Genomic DNA, 18,929 nt, shown 5'->3' with positions numbered 1-18,929 from the left:
TCAATGTTTTATTGGATGAAATTGACTTAATCTACAAAATGTTGTAAATATGACCATTTCAATACCAGTGAGAGAAAGCAAAATGGATTGTCTCAAGTAGTGTATTCATGAGGCTAATTATTTAATACAATTGGCTGAAGATCAGGTTTGAGTGTAAATGCTGCAAGAGTTCATTCACTTCAAATCTTAAACCAATCCAAATGTACTCTAAATACACCCAGATTTACAGGCAAATTGTTTAACAATCCTGGACTTTACTAAATGGTTGTGAAATCCCAGCAGCCAAGTGCCTCAAAAGACTTGTACCGATTCAAATCATGTTATATTGCTAGGTTACCTGCTCTGCTACAATCCACTGAGAAGCAGCTCTTCTGGCCAACGGTTGCAGTGGTGAGACCTGAACCACTGGATACCACCTTGCTGCTATCAGATGAAAATTTGGGAAGAGCACTGTAGGAGCTGACGGTTGTTGATTTGGTCACAGACTCTACCACAATAGAGGAGCTTTCATGTGGACTGCCACCACTTACTAGCCGAGGACCTAGAAAGGAATGTAAAAATAGACCATTTAGTCAGCAAACTTCAGTTTAGTCCCAATTAGAAAAGAAAATTAACTACCCAGCATCGTTTCAATTTAATACCAATTGTAACTGAATATACAGTTGTCAATGAGAACCCATTAAAATCCAAATTGCTCAAAAGATCAGAATTAAAGCACAGATATCTGGGGAATTACATTTGAAAACATGAATTTTGGTATTGGTATATTATTGTCACTTGTACCAAGGTACAGTGAAAAACTTGTCTTGAATACTGATCGTACAGGTCAATTACTTACACAGTGCAGTTACATTGAGCTTGTACAGAGTGCATTGCGGTAGTACAGGTAAAAACAGTAACAGTACAGAGTAAAGTGTCACAGCTACAGAGAAAGTGCAGTACCATAAGGTGCAATAGGAATTTGAAAACAAGGATGGTTTAACTGGGAACCAAAGTCAGTCAGTAAATAAAGGGCTGAAGACAAATTGGACTCGGAGCAAATTAGGATATGGGCAATAAGGTCAAGGATAGGAGACAGCTGTCAAGGAAGTCTCATCTAGGAAGAATGTGTATTAGCATTTCAATGCTGAGCCAAGGCAAGCCTAGAGTTATGGCAATGGGAAGAGGTAGTGGCACAGATGTGATCTGAAGCTCATCTTGGCCTCAGGCAGTTACAAAGGAGATAGAACTAATGACCAGAAGAACAAGTTTAGGGTGGGGTGTTCAGTCTTCCCAATACTTAATTTCAGGAAATTTTTGATTCGACAACTGGATGAGTTGATTTGACATTTCATTTGCATTATCTACATCAGACAAAAGTTAGGCTGACCCTCAAAAAGCCAATGATCTAAGTGCTTCATTAATCAATTTTATAAAATTTGCATTTGCACAGAGCATCTGACTGATATTTCAAAATTTCAAAACACTTTACAGTCAATGAAGTAAATTTAAGTTTAATCACTGTAGCAACACAAGAAACATCACTTTAGGCACAGGCTTCCACAACAAATGTGATCATGGCTAAACCTATTGAGGTATAAATATTGACCAGGACAACAGAGTTACAATTCCTTTGCCCCTGAAGCTCGTGCTGTGGGATCTTATGATCACCTGGATGACTCAAAAGAGCTCATGCCTGAAGAGTCCAGTACTTCCTCAGTATTCCAATAGCATTAACTAAACTTGTACTTCTGGTGCAGATCTCAAATACTGTCCACCAAGTTACAGCTGGCAATTAAAAAAAAATCAAAATCCAATATTCAACTTGGGTACTAGAAAGGCAGAATCTATGACGCAGAAAAGGAGTGGGAAAAATGAGTCAAGACTCTGCAATGGGGCAGTTAAGATTTTTTTAAATACATATTTAAGATCAGCCTTGGAACAAATCCTAAAATACAGTCACAACCCCAACAGTTTTACTATGCAGTCTACCAGAAAACCTTAAACAATAAATTCTGACCAGCTGACAATTTGAAGCCATGCTGAAATGACTCAGATATGTAACACGTACTTTTTCCACCTTCAATTCCTCAAGAAGCCAAATTTTTGTAAATGAACACCCTTTTGAATTTGCAAAATTTAACCCCACCATAAATATCTGCTAATATCTTGCAACTTAAAAATTCTCAAATTAATTTGTGATTAGTTGCTACTGAAATATTCTTAGACCCACAAAAAGTTACTCAAAAGTCACTCAAATCAAGCTATTTTGAAATATTTTGGAAATGCCAAGTTCCAAATTTTAACATGTGCTAATTGTATACAAGCCTCAAAATTAACTAAAAATAAAAGCAGTCAAACTTTCCATAATCATTCAAAGGTATTGTTGATCAACATATCCAATTACTTCTTCTCTACCAGATGGCTTTCAGGAATATTTCTAAAACAATAACATATTTATGTTCCAACTAATATTGAGAAGAAATACTCTATTGCATTATTGTCAATAGTATTTACTGTGGTCTAGGTGTCACCAGAATTGTAAACTATGATCCAAATGAGATTAATAAAACACTGTCACGACCACAGTATAAAAAGCACATGTGCAGAGGTCCCTCCAGGCACTTAACTCAGCTGAACAATAAATGACTGACTAGAGTTTCAGAGAGCTAGTTAATTGTAAAGCACTTCTCTTAAAAAAAACTGTTTTTAAATGACAAGACCACACTAAGAAACTAGAAATCAGAGTCTTTTCATTCGAAGTTTTAATATTTCACTTGCTGAGATAAAAAGCTCCATTCACACAAACAATGGTATTAAGATATTTTCACCAAAGATGCTAGATAACAGACATGCATCATTGCCTGCATATCTAATGTAGAATGCTTGACGTCTATCTGGTTTGCCAAATGTCTCATGTCCTAGTTACATTACCTGTTACTTTCGCCTTGAAAGGACTACCCACAATGTGGTAGGGTCCACCGTATTTAATTCCAATTTGGTAGTCCCCTGGTGCCATTGGTGTATACAAGACCTTGTATCCTTCAGGGCACTCTTGGCAGTCCATTTTCACCTTTGATGGCCCATCAATTGCAACTGTAAGCGAGCCGGGGCTAGCATTGGCAGTTTTAACAATAAATTCAGACTGGACACCTATAATCAAAGGATGCGATATCCGTTATACATCAAGAACATTGCATCTACAGAACCAGCCTCCACCCAGCAGCAGAATATGAGTTCCATCCAAAATATTTTAAAAGAGTAGCACACTCCAGATACTGCACTAATGCTAATGCATACAGTGCATTAGTGATGCATGGAAAAGTTAGCATGAATTTTCAGCTGTGCCTTATTTTTTCATTATCAAGTGACCTTTGCCTCGCCTGTGGTCATGAAATCACACGCTAGCTTGACAATCTGTTGCAATGATGCATAGGATTCACTACAATTGCAACAGGAAAAGCCCCATCTGGGTCTCCACCCCATTCCCAAGAGGGATAATCTAGCACAAATTTCCTGTTTGACAACCCAAGCTAACCAGCATGAGCAATCCAATTTAACTTAACAACAAACAATAACTTTTGCAAAAGGTCATTTAAAACAGATTTCCGCTGTTGAAGCGTTGTCAAAGACCAAATTGCTCACCAGCCTCAAGCTATTTGTACAATAATTTTAAAATTTACAAGTGGCGAGCAACTTCCACTCTTTATACTACCAACTGTTTGAGAGTTACAAATTACAGCAGTTTTGAAACATAATTAAATATTTGTTTTTCCTCACACTATTTTGTGGCATTAATTTCTAACAGATTCAAAAATAGCTTTTAAAGATAGGAAGCCATTTAAAAGTCTCAGCCATATTTGCTGGCACTCTCAGGAAAAATAGCTTTAAAAATTCACAAAGTGGCTTTGTGTTGCTGTAAAGCTCTTTTGTTCACTGCCATCTCCATACTCTAACATTTATAAACAACCATACAATGGTTCTTGATTGAGCCGAACCAGTCATTAGATAGGAAGCTGAACTGTCAGTTTAGTCATGGGAACAGCAATCTGTTTTCAAGAGATAAGTCAGAGAGACAGGACAAAGATGACTGCAATGTGCAAAATGCAGTAGTCTTCAAGACAGCTGTTGTTTTAGACACAAAAAACAGAGGTAATCTGTAAACAACTAGCATCTACACTTGAATAGCTGCCAATTAACATCCAATTGTTGAGGAAAAACAATGGCATTGTAGACAGTTTAGCACTGAAATTTACAAATACTAATTTGCCAATATCAACAGCAGAGGATCCTCTAAAATAGAGAAACACATATACACAGTCAATTGTGAAAATAGAGATTTTTCTGCCTGTTTTAGCCAATGTCTAATCCTTAATTAATGCAGATTGGGTTTTGTGTTAATTATTACTACATCTAGATTGATTGTAAACCAAATCGGGCACACTGAAAAATGGTGCTATATAAATGCATCTCTTCACTGCAAACAGTGCATGACAATTCATTTGCAGGAGGACCAAGGAAGCTGCATTTCGTGGAAAGGAGCAGAAACCAAATGGCATAATGGCAAAGGAAAGTTATAAGGAATACAGATTTTTAAAGAAGTCTCTGAAAATAGTAACAGTTTGGTAAGGCCATAATGTTAAGCACCAAGGATTGGTTTCCAAAGTACAGAATTTTATTGTATGGTACCCTGGATAGATCACAATTGGAAACCTAAGTTCTGACCTACATATGTAAAAGGCAAACACAGGAAGCACAGAAAAAATTAAGAATTTTGCCAATAACAATGATGCAACTATGAGTATAAATTCATCCAGAGTAAATCTTAATCTGCTCAAAGGCCAGATTAAATTCTTACTGAGATTGACATGAAGTTAGGAGATGTTGTTGATAGTGAAGAAGGTTATTGTAGATTACAGGCAGATCTCGATCAGTTAGTGAAGTGGGCCGAGGAGCAGCAAATGGATTTCACTACAGGCAAGCGTGAGGTGATGCATTTTTGGAAAGTCAAACCAGAGTAGGACTGATACTATGAATAGTAGGGCACCAGGGAGTGTAATGGGACCTAGGAGTACAAGTGCATAGTTCATTCAAAGTGGTGTCACAGGTAGACAGTGTGGCGAAAAAGGTACTTAGCACGTTGACCTTCATCAGTCAGGGCAGTGAGTTGGGACATTAAGTTGCAGTTGTACAAGTTGTTGGTGAGGCCAGACTTGGAGTGCTGTCTACAGTTTTGGTCATCCCATTATAGGAAAGACATGGTTAAACTGGAAAGAGTGCAGAAAAGATTTATGAGGATGTTGCCAAGACTAGAGGGCCTGAGTTATAGAGAGAGGTTGGTCAGGCTGGGTCCTTATTCCTTGAAACATTGGAGAATGGACCAAATGGCCTATTTTGGTGCTGTGGATCCTGTATAATTCAATGTAATTCCAATGGAGATTCTAATAAAATCCACTAAATTCTACAGTTTTAATAAAAAAAATAGGATTAAGTACCCCTAAATTTCCACCTCAGTTATTCCATTTAAGACACTTCTGAAAATGCAGGAAGCAAAAAGCAAATTAGTGAAACCTAGGCAGAGTGGATAAACATGCTGAAAGCATGCGCTAATGAGATAACAACAGTTTAAATGTAAGCATCTTTCACATCCTTTTCAGGATAACCTAATGAAGTACTGCCAAAGTGTAGGAAAAAACAGCAAATTTGCAAGAAGCAAATCCCCATAAAGTGCAATCTGATAAACATGTTGCAATCTTCAGCGATTTTGGTTAAGATGCAAATACAGGGCGTGAAAGGGATAACTTCCCCCTACTGTTCTCTGGAAGTGCACGCAAGTCCACTTGGGAGAGCAGACAGACATCAGCTTAAAGTAATCATGGCTTTGCTTTCATCCGTCAAGATAATACTGAATACTGAAATAGATGGTGGGAATTCCATTGCTGAAACTCGTGTCTAGCAAATGTGTCAATTCGAGAGCTGGCAATACTGAATTGCAACCTAAATTCAGTTTTGAAGTGGAAAGAGCAATTAGACTATTGATAGAATGATTTTAACTTGCCCAGAACTGCCAGGAAAACTCCATGCAGAAAGTGGAAATTAATGCTGAGGGGAGAATGTGCAATTTTAAACTCAGTGGGGCATGGCTGGACAATGCACTGAACTGTTATGATCAAAAGAACATCTTGAAAATATCTCACATAAAAGATAAGGCAGTCACCAAGGCTACAAACTCCCAACTTTACAAATTATTTTCTTCCCCAAAAGCAGCCTAACTAGACTTCCCATATATGTTTTTTTTTCCTCAGTGATTAATCAGCGTCAAGATACTTTCCTGTTTAGGAGACTGAAGCTATTTGTGTGAAACCAAGGTATGAATAGAGAATAAGAGGCAACAGTGAAGGGTGACTGGCAGGGAGGCAAAGATAATCAATGCTCACATTGCAAAAGAAAATCTTGGATCAACATCTTGCCATTTCCCCCAATGAGTCACAGCCTTATTTCTTACAGGGAAGAATACCGAAGCTGTTAGTAGTTAATTTATAGGGAACTGGATGGCAGCAGTCCCCCTCCAGGTACAAATTCAGTCTGGGTTAAAGGAATGAAAGAAAGGGCTTCTTTTAAAAGAGGACAAAATAGTTAGAACAACATGGCTCAACACAGAGAACAAGTTTACAGTTTCTGAAGCTGTATGGGATGGTTGGTGTTGGGAGAAGGAAACAGATGGAATTCAGTAGAAAATCAATTTAAAGGCTTGACATTTGTTTAATGTGCTTAATGGATTATTCTATAAATAACTGCTGTGTAATGCACAGGGACAATGCACAATGGCTCAAAGCTCTCAATTGTATACCAACTTGCATAAAGATATAATTGCATCTAATATCCCGACCACTCATCTTCAGTATTGGTCAAGATTGTGGCAAATGTCCTCGTATGAAAAGCTCGCTTTGCATGGAATAGAGGAGTTTCAGGTGCAAACTTTCACAAATTAACTAAAATATATTTACATAGCGCCACTTATGACCTCAGTTGATCCAGGTGTTTTACAGCCAATTTTCAAAATGTTGTAATGTAGGAACTAAAACAAGCAATAGTGCTCCATGGACAATGTGAGATGCCAGGAAGTTTTACTGACATTGATCAAGTTAAAGACATCCCAGTGCACTGTGAATAAATTTACTGCTCTCCAAAATGGAGCTGTGAGATCTTTACAGTCTAAGGGGGCAGATGGAGCCAGAGTTTCACGAGGCATTCACCAGCCTCTGGATTGTAAGTAAAATAATCTACCTTGTTTATAGGAAGCATTTCTGGAGTGAAAGTCTTGATAAATGTACTGAGAAGGCAGATTACATGGGTGACTGCACAGGCTCCTTTAAGCACTTTCCTCCACCGCCCCCACTACCCTGTCTAATTGACATGAACTTCACTGCAACAGGAACCCACTTCGAGCTTTGTTAAAAGTAGCCTTTACTGTGAATGAACATGTGCTCATGTTGATCTGTCACTCACTAAAGCACAGATGATGCAAGTAATTTAGACATGACATTGTTTTAAAAAAAGGCCCATTAATTCTTCACACAGATGTACTCTGATATTGTGCCACCATTAGATTTGTGCACTCTTACCCAATTACAAAGAAATAGCATAATTTCACAGCCAGAAAACTCTGGCATTTCAAAATTATGTACACCAGACCAAGGATACAATAAACAAAGGTACTGAGACATTTCAGCACATGTACCAGTATCAGCATCTTACCAGTGCTTCCTTTTTCAAGACCTGATCCATAAGCTGAAACCAGACCTGGATCTCCTGCCTGCCCAGGTTCACCAACTCGAACTTTGAACGGACTGCCCGTGATGTGTTTGCCATTGAATTTGACGTCAATAGAATGAACACCATTCTCATGAGGGAGGAATCGAATAACATACTTGTCTGTAACAAACACCATTAAGAACTGAACTTTTAAACCATACATTTAGCAACGTGACCAGCACTTATACTCCAGAGGCCAACACTATATAGGAACTCCATACATGCACCATAAAATATATATTTCATTAAACAGCACGAAACAAATACAGGGCTCTGCCATACTAGACTTACAAGTAAAACAGTCAGAAAATCAGGCTCAAACATTCAATACTCTGGCTAAAATCATACCTCCAGTACACAGGAGAGTTGTCATAGCCTTGGCAGTTGAGACCCACATGTTGTGCTTGCAACTCCTTATTCAACCTTCCCATCCCTCCCCTGTCAAGGGGATGGGTGCAGCACAAGAAAGAGGAACAGAAGTAGACCCCAAGCAAAAATAATCAAGAGCTGTTCACAGCTGCTTACCTGACTCTATCTGTGAGACATAGGTATCCTCCACTGCCCCAGAGGGAGTATGAACTTTGGCATCAATCAAACCCTTAGCACCATTCAGTCGCACAGCAAATGACACGGGTTGATTAACTTTTAAACCTGACTCCTGGAGATTGAATGGCAAACACTTCATTGCACTTTTAGAACACAAGCACAAATGCAGAACAACGCAGCATCGTCTAATTGGACTACCTACTTCACCTTTTAACCCACTTGGCTGTTTGCCAGGTACTTCATAGCAATGAATGACAGGACTAATTCAACCACACACCAAAAAATGTTCAAATGCACCTAGTGCAACCAAAATGCCCAGAGTAAGACAGGGCTTCTTAACTTGTCTTAGTTTCCTTCTAGGAAAAAATATTCCTTGGTAGAACAAAGTTATGGAAGAGAAAGTCATTGCTGCTTGCTTTTGAACAGATGAAAATCCTGCAGGCAATCAATGAGTTTAAAGTTATAAACCAAAACCACAGAAATGTTACATTGAGCCATGCAAAGATGAATTAATGTGCACAGTGCTGTTTGCAATTTGTGCAGTGTAGATATTTTGGTAATGGAATAAGTGATGAAATATCCCAACTCAACTATGAGAATCAATATGTCAGTAATGCAACTGTTTTAGATCTTCAACCCACTTCAAAATTTGAAGATAAAAGACAACCAGCCTGCAAAAGAAATACCATGATCAAAAGCAGGTGTCAAATCCACTTAAAATAGTTTTACAAAGACCAACATAAAACTTGGGACTTAATTGTGCCAGATACTTTTTTTAAATAAGAAACAAATTTGCTGTCTAGCCTAATAAAAGGCCACCTTCTTTAAGACGAAGTTTAACTTGGGCTGTGCGAATGAAGTTTAAAAACAAAGATTCAGCTTCCATTTCAGCAGGTAGCATTCTGTGGCAACGAGTACAGAACTTGCTTTAAGAGCAGTTTTTTTTGACAAAACAACTTGGCATCTCCAGTTCATAACTCCAAACAGCTGATGTTGTCTGCAGCCAAAAATCTATCGTGATCAGCTAGGTTAGGTTATGGAATCAATTTTAACAGGGCGAGAATAGGAAGCTGTTTGCAAATTTCAGGCCCATGTTGAGTTTAGAAATATTGTGGCATGAAAGCTTACGGTTCTCGAGACTGATAAGTTCAGAGCATGAGACAAAGCAATTTCTTCACTGATCCATGCCAAATTGGCCCAGCAATGAGCAAGCAAGTACAAATTCTAATGTGCAAAAGAAACACTGCATGTCAAAAGCATTTTGATTATATTTCAGTTTCGGCTACGTGATTTCCTAAAGTTTGCCACTCACTGTTAAAAGAGAATGGCTTGTATTTAACAGTAGGAATCAGAGGCAGTCAGCACCAAGTACATCTGACAGCAACAGCCAACTTTCACAGTAGTTAGTCATGGAAATATGCCACAAGCTTTGCTGCACTGCAATTTCATTAAAATACTTTGTATTAAAACAGGAGAGAGAAAAGTTAGGGGACCTGCCTACTAAATGTGGTTAAAAAGTTGGGTTTACCCTTTCATGTGAAAGTGGTTATGACCCGCACTTCTGTTTTAACAATTATTGCCAAAACTTCTGAAAACACAAATCTGAAGTCTTATTGCTTTAAAATAATAGATTTAAAATTTGAGATTCTTCATATTGATTGGCAGAAGATGCAATGTTGTTTTCCATTCTCAGATGTGCCACAGCTTCCCTACAGAAAACAAAGCACTGAAAAAAATGTATCAACTTCCATTTATGGCATAAAAGCCTGGTGTCTGGGCTTTGATTAATTGTGGGCGCTGTTCTTAAATTACTGGTTACAATATCAAAGCCAATGCATTTCTATATTTCAATATGGTAAAAATTCACTGTAACCAAAATGTGTTTAAACAATATTCGAGATCTGGTACTAGATCAAATCAATTCACATTACCTGCTACCATTAGTTGCTGCTAAATGGTTGAAGAGAGTTACCTTGTTTGGCAATCAATTTGAAATGACTTATTGTTAGTTTTATTTGATTTTAAGTTGTGCACCAAAACCCCAGAAGCAGCAAATTCAGTTTTAGCTTCTAATATGAATTACACAACTTAATCAACTTTGGTAAGCTCGTGATTCTCTTCAACCTTTAGCTTGTTATTGACATGCATCTTGCAGGTATGCTGTTAAAAACCTTTAAATGAGACACAAGAAAAACATCCTAAAATATTAAGTGGCAGACAGTGAACCCCTTCTTACACATGCATTAAAAGGTCACATCTACACAAAGCCTCTATTTCATAGCATGCACCCAGAACTCAATAGGTTGGATCAAATTCAAACCCGGGTCATGGTAATATTATTAACAAAGAAAAAAACTCCCATGAAGCAATATCACTTATATCAGCCAGTGATCTGCTGGGCAGGTTTGAGAACTAGTTTCTTCTTGGCACTATCAAGTAGAGGGTCACACATTAATGATCTAATAAGTTGATGTTATTATGGCATTTCATATTCAAAGAAATGGCAAAATTGAGTATTCTTCAACATGAAGAAATGATTTTAAAGTTTTATTCCCCAAAAGGGCTTCCAAAATGATTTACTTAAATTTAAGCTCAAATCATTACTTTAAATCTTTCCCTTGGGATAAATTTTGGCCTATAAACACCATCTTACATACAAGGAGTCTTCAAAACTGCCACGGTCAAATTAGATTACCTAGCTACAACGTCAGGAGTGTACATAATCACTACTGATCTCATTTTGTGAAAAACTTCTTTCCTAGCATTAAATCTTTACCCTTGCAATCTCATGCAATGTTATCCTCACTCCTCAAACTGTTCTTTCATCCCCTAGGGAGAAGCACAAGTTCACCAAAAAGGGAAGCCTATAATCAGTATTCCTACTCTTAAAGCACAACTTTTGGAAGTGGTACACCAGAACTATAGATATTTACACTATAAACAAGCGTTAAATTAAGGTAAAAATCTCATATCAAGGGGCCAGCATTCAGTAGGATCCTGGTGGGAGTTTTGCTTTGCAATTCAAAATAAGCTATGCAATCCAATTCTTTGCATTCATTTGTTTCCATATCTTCTACTCCATTTCATATTTAAAGCACCTCAAACCTGATGACTTAATATCCAATTATATCAAGCCCCTTTGTGACCTCTGAATGTGCAGTAGGGGTGCCACAGCCAGGAAGCAGATATTTTCTCATGTCTCACCTGAAGACTAGTAACAGTAAGTCTGCTTGCATCCTCTGACGAAGCAGTGATGGGGACAATAAAGGGGCTGTCAGGGATGTACTCATCGTTGAACTTGATGGACACTTCATAGTCACCTGTAACAAAACACAGACATAACTTAACTACCTTAAAATATAGAAATCACTCTGTATCAAGACATAAACAAGGCATACATCAAACCTCAATGGCATTTAATATTATTCACATTAGTTAGGATGCATATGGAAGAATGGATTGTACTGAACACCAGTACTTTCACCTTTGAAGATTCATACCAAAATTAGTGGCAATCTCTTCACTTATTTACAGAAGTCTAGTTTAACATTTTATTAGACAATTCAACTGAATAAGTTATGTATTTTTGTATTGCCAAATACAGCTGATTGTGATGCTGAGGCAGAGAAAACAGAAATAACAAAAACGGTCTACACCATAAATACTTATATAGCTTCAGTAACTTTGCATAAATCCCAAAGCTTCATCAGGATATCAAACCAAATTTAACAGCCAAAAAATAAGGGGCAAAGACAAGTTGATCCGAGAAAGATTTTAATTTTTTTTGGATGGGGATGATGGTTATGAAGAGGTGGAGTGTTTGGGGAATTCCAAGAGTTTAATCCTTCTGCAATGAGGTGATCAAGAATAACCAAGTACCTAGAAATGTAGTGGTAGAGTGCAGGATTGCAAAGCAAGAAGAGGCAAGGGCTTGGAAGGATTTGAAAACAGCAAGGATGAATGGATAGAACTTGGTACAAATTAGAATGGAAAATGCTGGAAAAACTCAGGTCAAGCAGTGGTGGGAAGAGAAACAGTAACGTTTCAGGTCCAGGTCTCTTTATAGAACTACCCATCCTGATGTCCCATGTGGGAGAATATGTAGTTCCCACATTAGCCTCAGAACCCACAAAACTGGAGTAGGAGTCATTGTCCAAAGGAGGGGCTGTCCAAGGAGAGATGCATTGTTCTATACAACTAGGAAAAAGAGGCATAGTTTTTGGTTCAGGAAAGTTGTGTTTTCTGGTTGTGGCTGTTAATTAGTATTATAAAGAGGATAAAAGTTGAAAAACACAACCAAGTCACTGTCTTTTATTGGCAGATGCATTTTAATGTTATATGTAGACCATGTTGGATGCTTATCTCTCTTTAAATTGGCAAGCCCACATACAATGCACAAATCACCAGCCAAAGTGGCACAGAAATCTGGAGACAAGGCTCCAGAATTCTGAACCTGGTAGTGGGGATCAGATTGGACACTACTTCACAAGGATGCACAGTGGGAGAAGGTGTGAAGACATTTTTCTTCACAAGCTGAAGATGCAAGAGAATTGCAGATTAGATTTGATGAGGTGACAAAAAAAAATCCATGTTCAGATGAATCTATCCACCTTTGAGGAAACAACTCTAGATTGCAAGCAAATGTCTACAAACTGTTCTGCACTCACCAGGCTCCTGTGCAATGTATGACACACCGCAAGATCCATCCTTTCTGTCTTCAAATGAAATCTCTGCCCTGCTGGGTCCTTCCACAGCTATGGAAAGGCCACCTGCACCAGCTTCCCGTGTCCAGATACTGAATTCAGCTGTGAGCAAGTATTAAAAGCAATAATTTCTATCTTTTAGCATTTCTTGTATACTTCAAATTGCAGTCTGATCTATGAACTATTTGAATGATTTTTAATTCATCCCAGTCCTTTACTAAGAGTAATGAACTTCCAGGCAAAGGAGAAGTTTTAAAATCTAAAAAGTTACAAGTCCCCTGAATGACTAAATAGAAAGGAGTTAAATTCTATTACTTGAAAGTAGGCCCATTTCAAATTCCAGACATCCAAAATCCTGTCACCTGTTTCCATTGGGGCAGAGAAAGCTCTGCAACTCCTTATGGAAGATACTGAGCTTTAAGACACTGCTGTTGTCACCCGACAGGACAGGGTAACCATTTGACTTTCAAGGTTCTCAGTTGATCTTTTCCAAGGTTCTCAGTTGGAATTATGATCAATTGCCATCAACAGCACAGACAAATGACCCCAGCTTTTGGACAGGTATCACACCTGCACAATTTGTGGTGTTGGTACCTGCAAGCTTTGGCAGGTAACTAGGCAAGTTCACCTTCCTATAAATTCAACTTCTCACAAGATTACATATGCACAAGACTATAGCTCTTGAACCAATACCATTGACATTGTGTTGGTTAACAGAGCAAATAAACCAAAAGGACCAAAATGAAAGATTTGGAATCTTTTTGATTCCAAAGAGATGAAAGAGAAGGAAAGATTTGACCCTTTGGACCAAAGGAAAGAAAGGAAAGAAAAATCTAGTGTCCTAACAAATGCAAAGAAAAACTTGGCAATGATCGGCAAACAATTATGTGCGCTAAGACTGTTAATATACACTTCCCACGTTCCAACACTGTTCCACATGGAAACCACTTACCACGCCACTCACATACTCCTCGTAACAAATCAAGACAAAACTCCCTACCAGAAGTAACAGGCTAAATCACAACTAGCAGTGAAATTAGGAACTTACCTGGGACACCTACTACCCCTCGTTCAAGCCCTGGGCCACCGGCTCGCACTTTTAAAGCTCCTCCTTCACCAAGTGGTCCCACTGTGAATTGGAAAGGACTGCCTGGGACATGCCGGTTTCGATATTTTACACTGACTGTGTGCACACCCATCTCACGTGGCACAAATCTGACACAGTAGGTGTGGTTGTCACTTTCAGTAATCTCTGCTTCATCAATCTTTCCAGAGGGACTGGTCACTTGAGCAGACATGTCATGTACATCAATTTCTATGGAGGAACAACATGTGTTAAGCAGAACCAAAAGATTACATTTGCTGCCAAAAGAACTGAAGCCTGATGAAATGTTGTGAAGAAAGCATGTTTGCCTTAAACCAAAAACAGTTCACAAAATCAATGCAGAATTTGAGATTTTACAGACCAAGCAGCTTGGGTGCCACTGACATTAGAACACCATGACTGTAAACGTTACAAGTCTAGGCAAATGTTTCTCTGCAGTGAGAGTAGGTGGTCCAAATCAAATGGGCTTAGTCAGGGTTCAAGATGACATACTAATCTGAGTACTGGCCAAGTTTGAACAGACTTTGAAAGCTTTATGATTGCTATACAAAACCACACAGTTAATGATGAAAAAGATCAAACATGAAAAAAAATCTACTAACCTTCAATTAATTTCTAGTTGTCAGCTGGAGGTGAGTAAAGTGAAATTTTACTCTAAGACCACATGTGCATTTATTTGGATTCTGCAGAGCTGTGTATTGCAAGACTAAACCCCACATTAATGTCAAGCAGAAATACTCCCTGGGATTTTTCCCCACCTCAGTCCTAGAACAGAGGCCAAGTTGTAGCTATTTTACCCATGACTAGAGGAGTTTTCCATGTAGTGGAATGGTTACTTCCTCTCCAAGTGAAGATGCCAAGCTTCTAAAATGACATCCTGCTGCATGATATTCAAGTGCTGACCAGCAACCAGGGAGGGAAAATGTTTGAGCACCAATCCAACCGCATCAATGTACGACCACATCCAAAGTCAACTGAGAAGTTATTACAATCACATTACTCTGACCCAGATTTCTATCATCCTAACCTCCACCCTTTAATATGAAAATGGAAGTAATGTGTGGCAGGAAGGGATGGCCAGTTCTATTATAAGTTTCCATCTTCTGACCACTGATCTCTGCACCTCAGGACTGCAGTAGCAACTGCCAGGAGTGTTACCTTTGGAAGGAGACATTAATTCTCCCATCTGCTGCCTAGATAATAAGCTTGTTAGCAATCTTTGGGGAACTGCAACTTCGAAAAGCCTCTCACGATCTTCTGCTGTTATTGGTGCAGCAACACTGATGCTCTCTCCTTGGCTGCAGCAAACCCCCTTTGATGTCAGGAAGATGGGCCAGGTCTAAGTCAAGGCAGTGGGGGGTGGGGAGCCGAGGGAAAAACTCCTACCTAATAAATTCTGCCATACTATAAAACTGAATTTCCTAGTTGAAGGGTTAAGAATTTCTCCTGTTAGGGGGACCAAAAGTTCTGAATTTGATGAGATGCAAACCTCATTCTCCAACCTTTTCATGGTCTTACAAGATCCAAAGATAATAACATAGAACAGTACAGCACAGGAACAGGCCCTGTGGGCCACAATGTTTTGCTGAACTAATTAAGCTAATGACACCTAATCCCTTCTGCCTTCACATGGGTCCATATCCCTCTATTCTCTGCATATTCATGTACCTATCCAAGAGCCCCTATAATGCCTCGATCATATCTGCCTCCACCACTGCCCCTGAGAGTGCATTCCAGGGACCCATCACTGTGTAAAAAAGCCTGCCCTGCACATCTCCTCTGAACTTTCCCCACCCTCACCTTAAATGCATGCCCTCTGGTACTGGACATTTCAGCCTCGTCTGGGGGGTGGAGAGATACCAGGTCTCTACTCTATGCTTCTCAAATTTTATAAACGTTTGTCAAGATCCTGACAGATCCTGAAGGGTGGATGTGGAGAGGGCATTTCCTCTTGTGGGAGAATCTGAAATTAGGGATCACTTTCTTTTTTAAAAGGTCACCCATTTACATTTGATGAGGTAAAAGTGGGTCTCGTCAGAAGGTTAGTCTTGAGACTCTTCCAGAGGGCAGTTGAAGCAGAGTCTGAACATTAACGCAAAGGAAGATAGATTCTTGATAAGCAAATGGAGTTGGTGGTGAAAGTTTACTACGAGTATAGGAATGTGGAGTTGAAGTTACTCTTAGATCAGTCATGCCGTTAATATTTGTCAGGAGCATTTTGAAGGGCCAAGTGTCCAACTTCTGCTCCCAATTTGTATACTTGGGTTCCTAATTTAGGTTGAACAAATCATGGGTGGCTGTTTAAATCAGATAATTGAAGACAATACCAAGAAGGAAATTACCTCCATGGATAAAAATTGCACTCTCTAAAATTGCAACTTCCTTGAATCTGGTTTTAGAAATGTTAGTAAATTATAACCTGCATTAATAAATCACAACAAACTAATGGCTGAATTTAGACAGGGTTCTGTTTTGACCAAGTCAAATTGCCCATCTTAGCAATAACAAGCAGTTTTAGTCACTATTAAAACCCTCAGAAATTCAGAAGATGAGAACCATTACAGATCACGAGTTTTCTTGATGACTTAATTCTGCAGCACTTCGCTTTGTACCACAGAATGAGAGATGTTCCAATTATTCAGTTATTCCACCAAGCCTCAGACTTCATCACTTGATACAAACTGTGGTGGGAGCCATGTTTACTACATATAACCCAAACCTAAATATTTCTAGAATTAACACAGGAAACAAGACAAATAATCATCTCAGTAGAGGGCCAAAGTTAACCACCCTCCTCCACGTGCAGTTTGCCCACAACTTCCTTAAATTACAGTATAACACCATGACCCTGCATTTAGAAAGAGACTGCAAGCATTTTTGGGAAACATGCTGTGCTGTGCAAGGAAAGGAAATTCTCATTCATGCAACAACCACTGACATAAGCATGCTAGGTAATTTAAAATGAGCACATTCTGCCGACCTCAGAATCCACATGCCCAGTGCTGAAACGCACCCTCCGACCTTAATGGCCTTGCACTGAACAGGTCATGTTCCTCCTGGCCGAGGCGGCCAATCAGGGAGGGGAAAGGTCGACTTTGAACACTAGCTGGGTCCTCGGGTTTTTCAAACTGAATCTGGCGAATATCCATACTTTCAGCACACAAGGGAGTGCAACTTGTCTGAAAATCTGAATGCATGTGAGAGAGACGCTCCCGAGCCACCGTTAGTTGGAACCAAGTCACTGAGAGGAATTGGAAAGGAAAGACAGGAAAGAAGAAGTTGTATTTTAGAAGAGTGTAGGAAGTAGACAGCTGTATTTCAGTTTTCTGTATTTTCATGCGTTTACTTTTAAGCATGTCCACACCTCAATGTCACACATGAACATAGCCAATCTATTCTTTGATTTTGACCTAGATAATGATTCAGCTCTGATTACCCCAGAATAGCCTAAATGGCAGTGCTGATGAAAGTTAATTTGCTCTGCCCACACACAATGCTATGAATGAGGGGAATGCAGCAATCTGCACATCAGGCTTGTAAACATTTCAAGGCAGTGTCACATGAATGTAATAAAAGGTCATTATTCATTATGAATGCAATTTAATAACATCCAAAATTAAATTACCAAAATAGATTAAACTTGACTATTGGGCAACTTTTAGATATTTCCATTAGTTTGCTAATAATCTCCCCTTTTTCACCCACCCTTCAATTTGGTTTCATTAGGAACTAGGAATAACCAAATTTCTGCTGACACAATCTAAAACACAAGGAAACCTCCAATAGGATTCATGTTTCAGTTCAGATAATTGATGATATTATTAATGTTTGCCATTACATTAGCAATGCTACTACTTTACAAGCTTCAACTTGTAAAACACACTAGGTCTCACTTTAAAATAAAAAACAAATGACATTCAAATCAGTGGAAAGGAAAAAAAAGGCTGGAAAGTATTCAGAACCAGAAATGCTGCCACAGCACATTCCTCAAAACTGTAAACACGAACTAATTCTTCACATTTGTGCCCTTTAGAAAGATTTCAATGCCCTGTATTCAGAAGTAAATGCAACTTATCTGATTAATTCATTTAACCTCAGGCTGGATTGAGTTATTAGAACTAGCGTTGGAGGATTAGAAAATTTCACAGCTTTGTTTTAAAGTTATTCTTTGTGTGAAGATTTAAAGAGATTTGATGACATTTTCCACCAGTCAGACTACAATGATAGCACAGCTGGCATTTAAAATGGCGCAACAGTACCCAACTTCCATTAAGGCTTCTTGGTTATACAGTAAATGCTTTGCTAAGCCAATTACACAAACCCTATAATCCAAACAGCCTTAATAACAATAGATTCCAAACAATTCTTCTTCCAGTCTTACCAGGAATCTTCAAATTCAAATCACAGATGCTTCCAACTGTTGCCTCAGATGCAGCCCGTCGCCTGCGAGTGATGCTCTCTCTTACCCTGCCTTCACCCGTTACCTTTACTGTGAATGGACTCCCTGCAAAGAATACAGGTCTCTCCTTTACATTCAACTCCAGTTCCACCTTCATTCATGCACATCAACAGCATTGCAAGTTTTTCAAATTCACTTAATTTCCACAAAATGCAGGAACACTTGTATAATGAATAAAAATTTGCTCTTACTGTCTGAAGTATCTTGCAGCAATGAAAAAGCAGCAATGAAATTAGCAGTCTTCAATCCAAAAAGTGTTGCAAATTGATGTACATTAATTTTTGAAGTACAAATATTTTATTTAGTTATGAAGTGAGATAAT

The 18,929-nt window shown here is 38.7% G+C and overlaps 1 protein-coding gene across 4 annotated transcripts in view; it reads right to left on the bottom strand.

Annotated features, from left to right (window-relative positions):
- The window catches only part of LOC127572087 (filamin-B), a 154,387-nt gene that overhangs the window by 4,798 nt on the left and 130,660 nt on the right, over positions 1–18,929 (bottom strand). For all 4 annotated transcript variants that reach the window (XM_052018958.1, XM_052018956.1, XM_052018957.1 and 1 more), the window contains 8 exons: positions 18,530–18,652; positions 14,092–14,358; positions 13,008–13,145; positions 11,545–11,660; positions 8,320–8,452; positions 7,738–7,914; positions 2,914–3,132; positions 338–541 (listed from right to left, as the gene is read on the bottom strand). In XM_052018958.1, the coding sequence (XP_051874918.1) occupies positions 338–541; positions 2,914–3,132; positions 7,738–7,914; positions 8,320–8,452; positions 11,545–11,660; positions 13,008–13,145; positions 14,092–14,358; positions 18,530–18,652 (1,377 nt within the window). The remainder of the gene's footprint in view (positions 1–337; positions 542–2,913; positions 3,133–7,737; positions 7,915–8,319; positions 8,453–11,544; positions 11,661–13,007; positions 13,146–14,091; positions 14,359–18,529; positions 18,653–18,929) is intronic.

The sequence above is a fragment of the Pristis pectinata genome, chromosome 6 (genome assembly GCF_009764475.1).
Source record: "Pristis pectinata isolate sPriPec2 chromosome 6, sPriPec2.1.pri, whole genome shotgun sequence".
Lineage (NCBI taxonomy): Eukaryota > Metazoa > Chordata > Chondrichthyes > Rhinopristiformes > Pristidae > Pristis > Pristis pectinata.
Note: the sequence above shows the minus strand (reverse complement) of the source record. Positions and strands in the feature narration are given on the sequence as shown.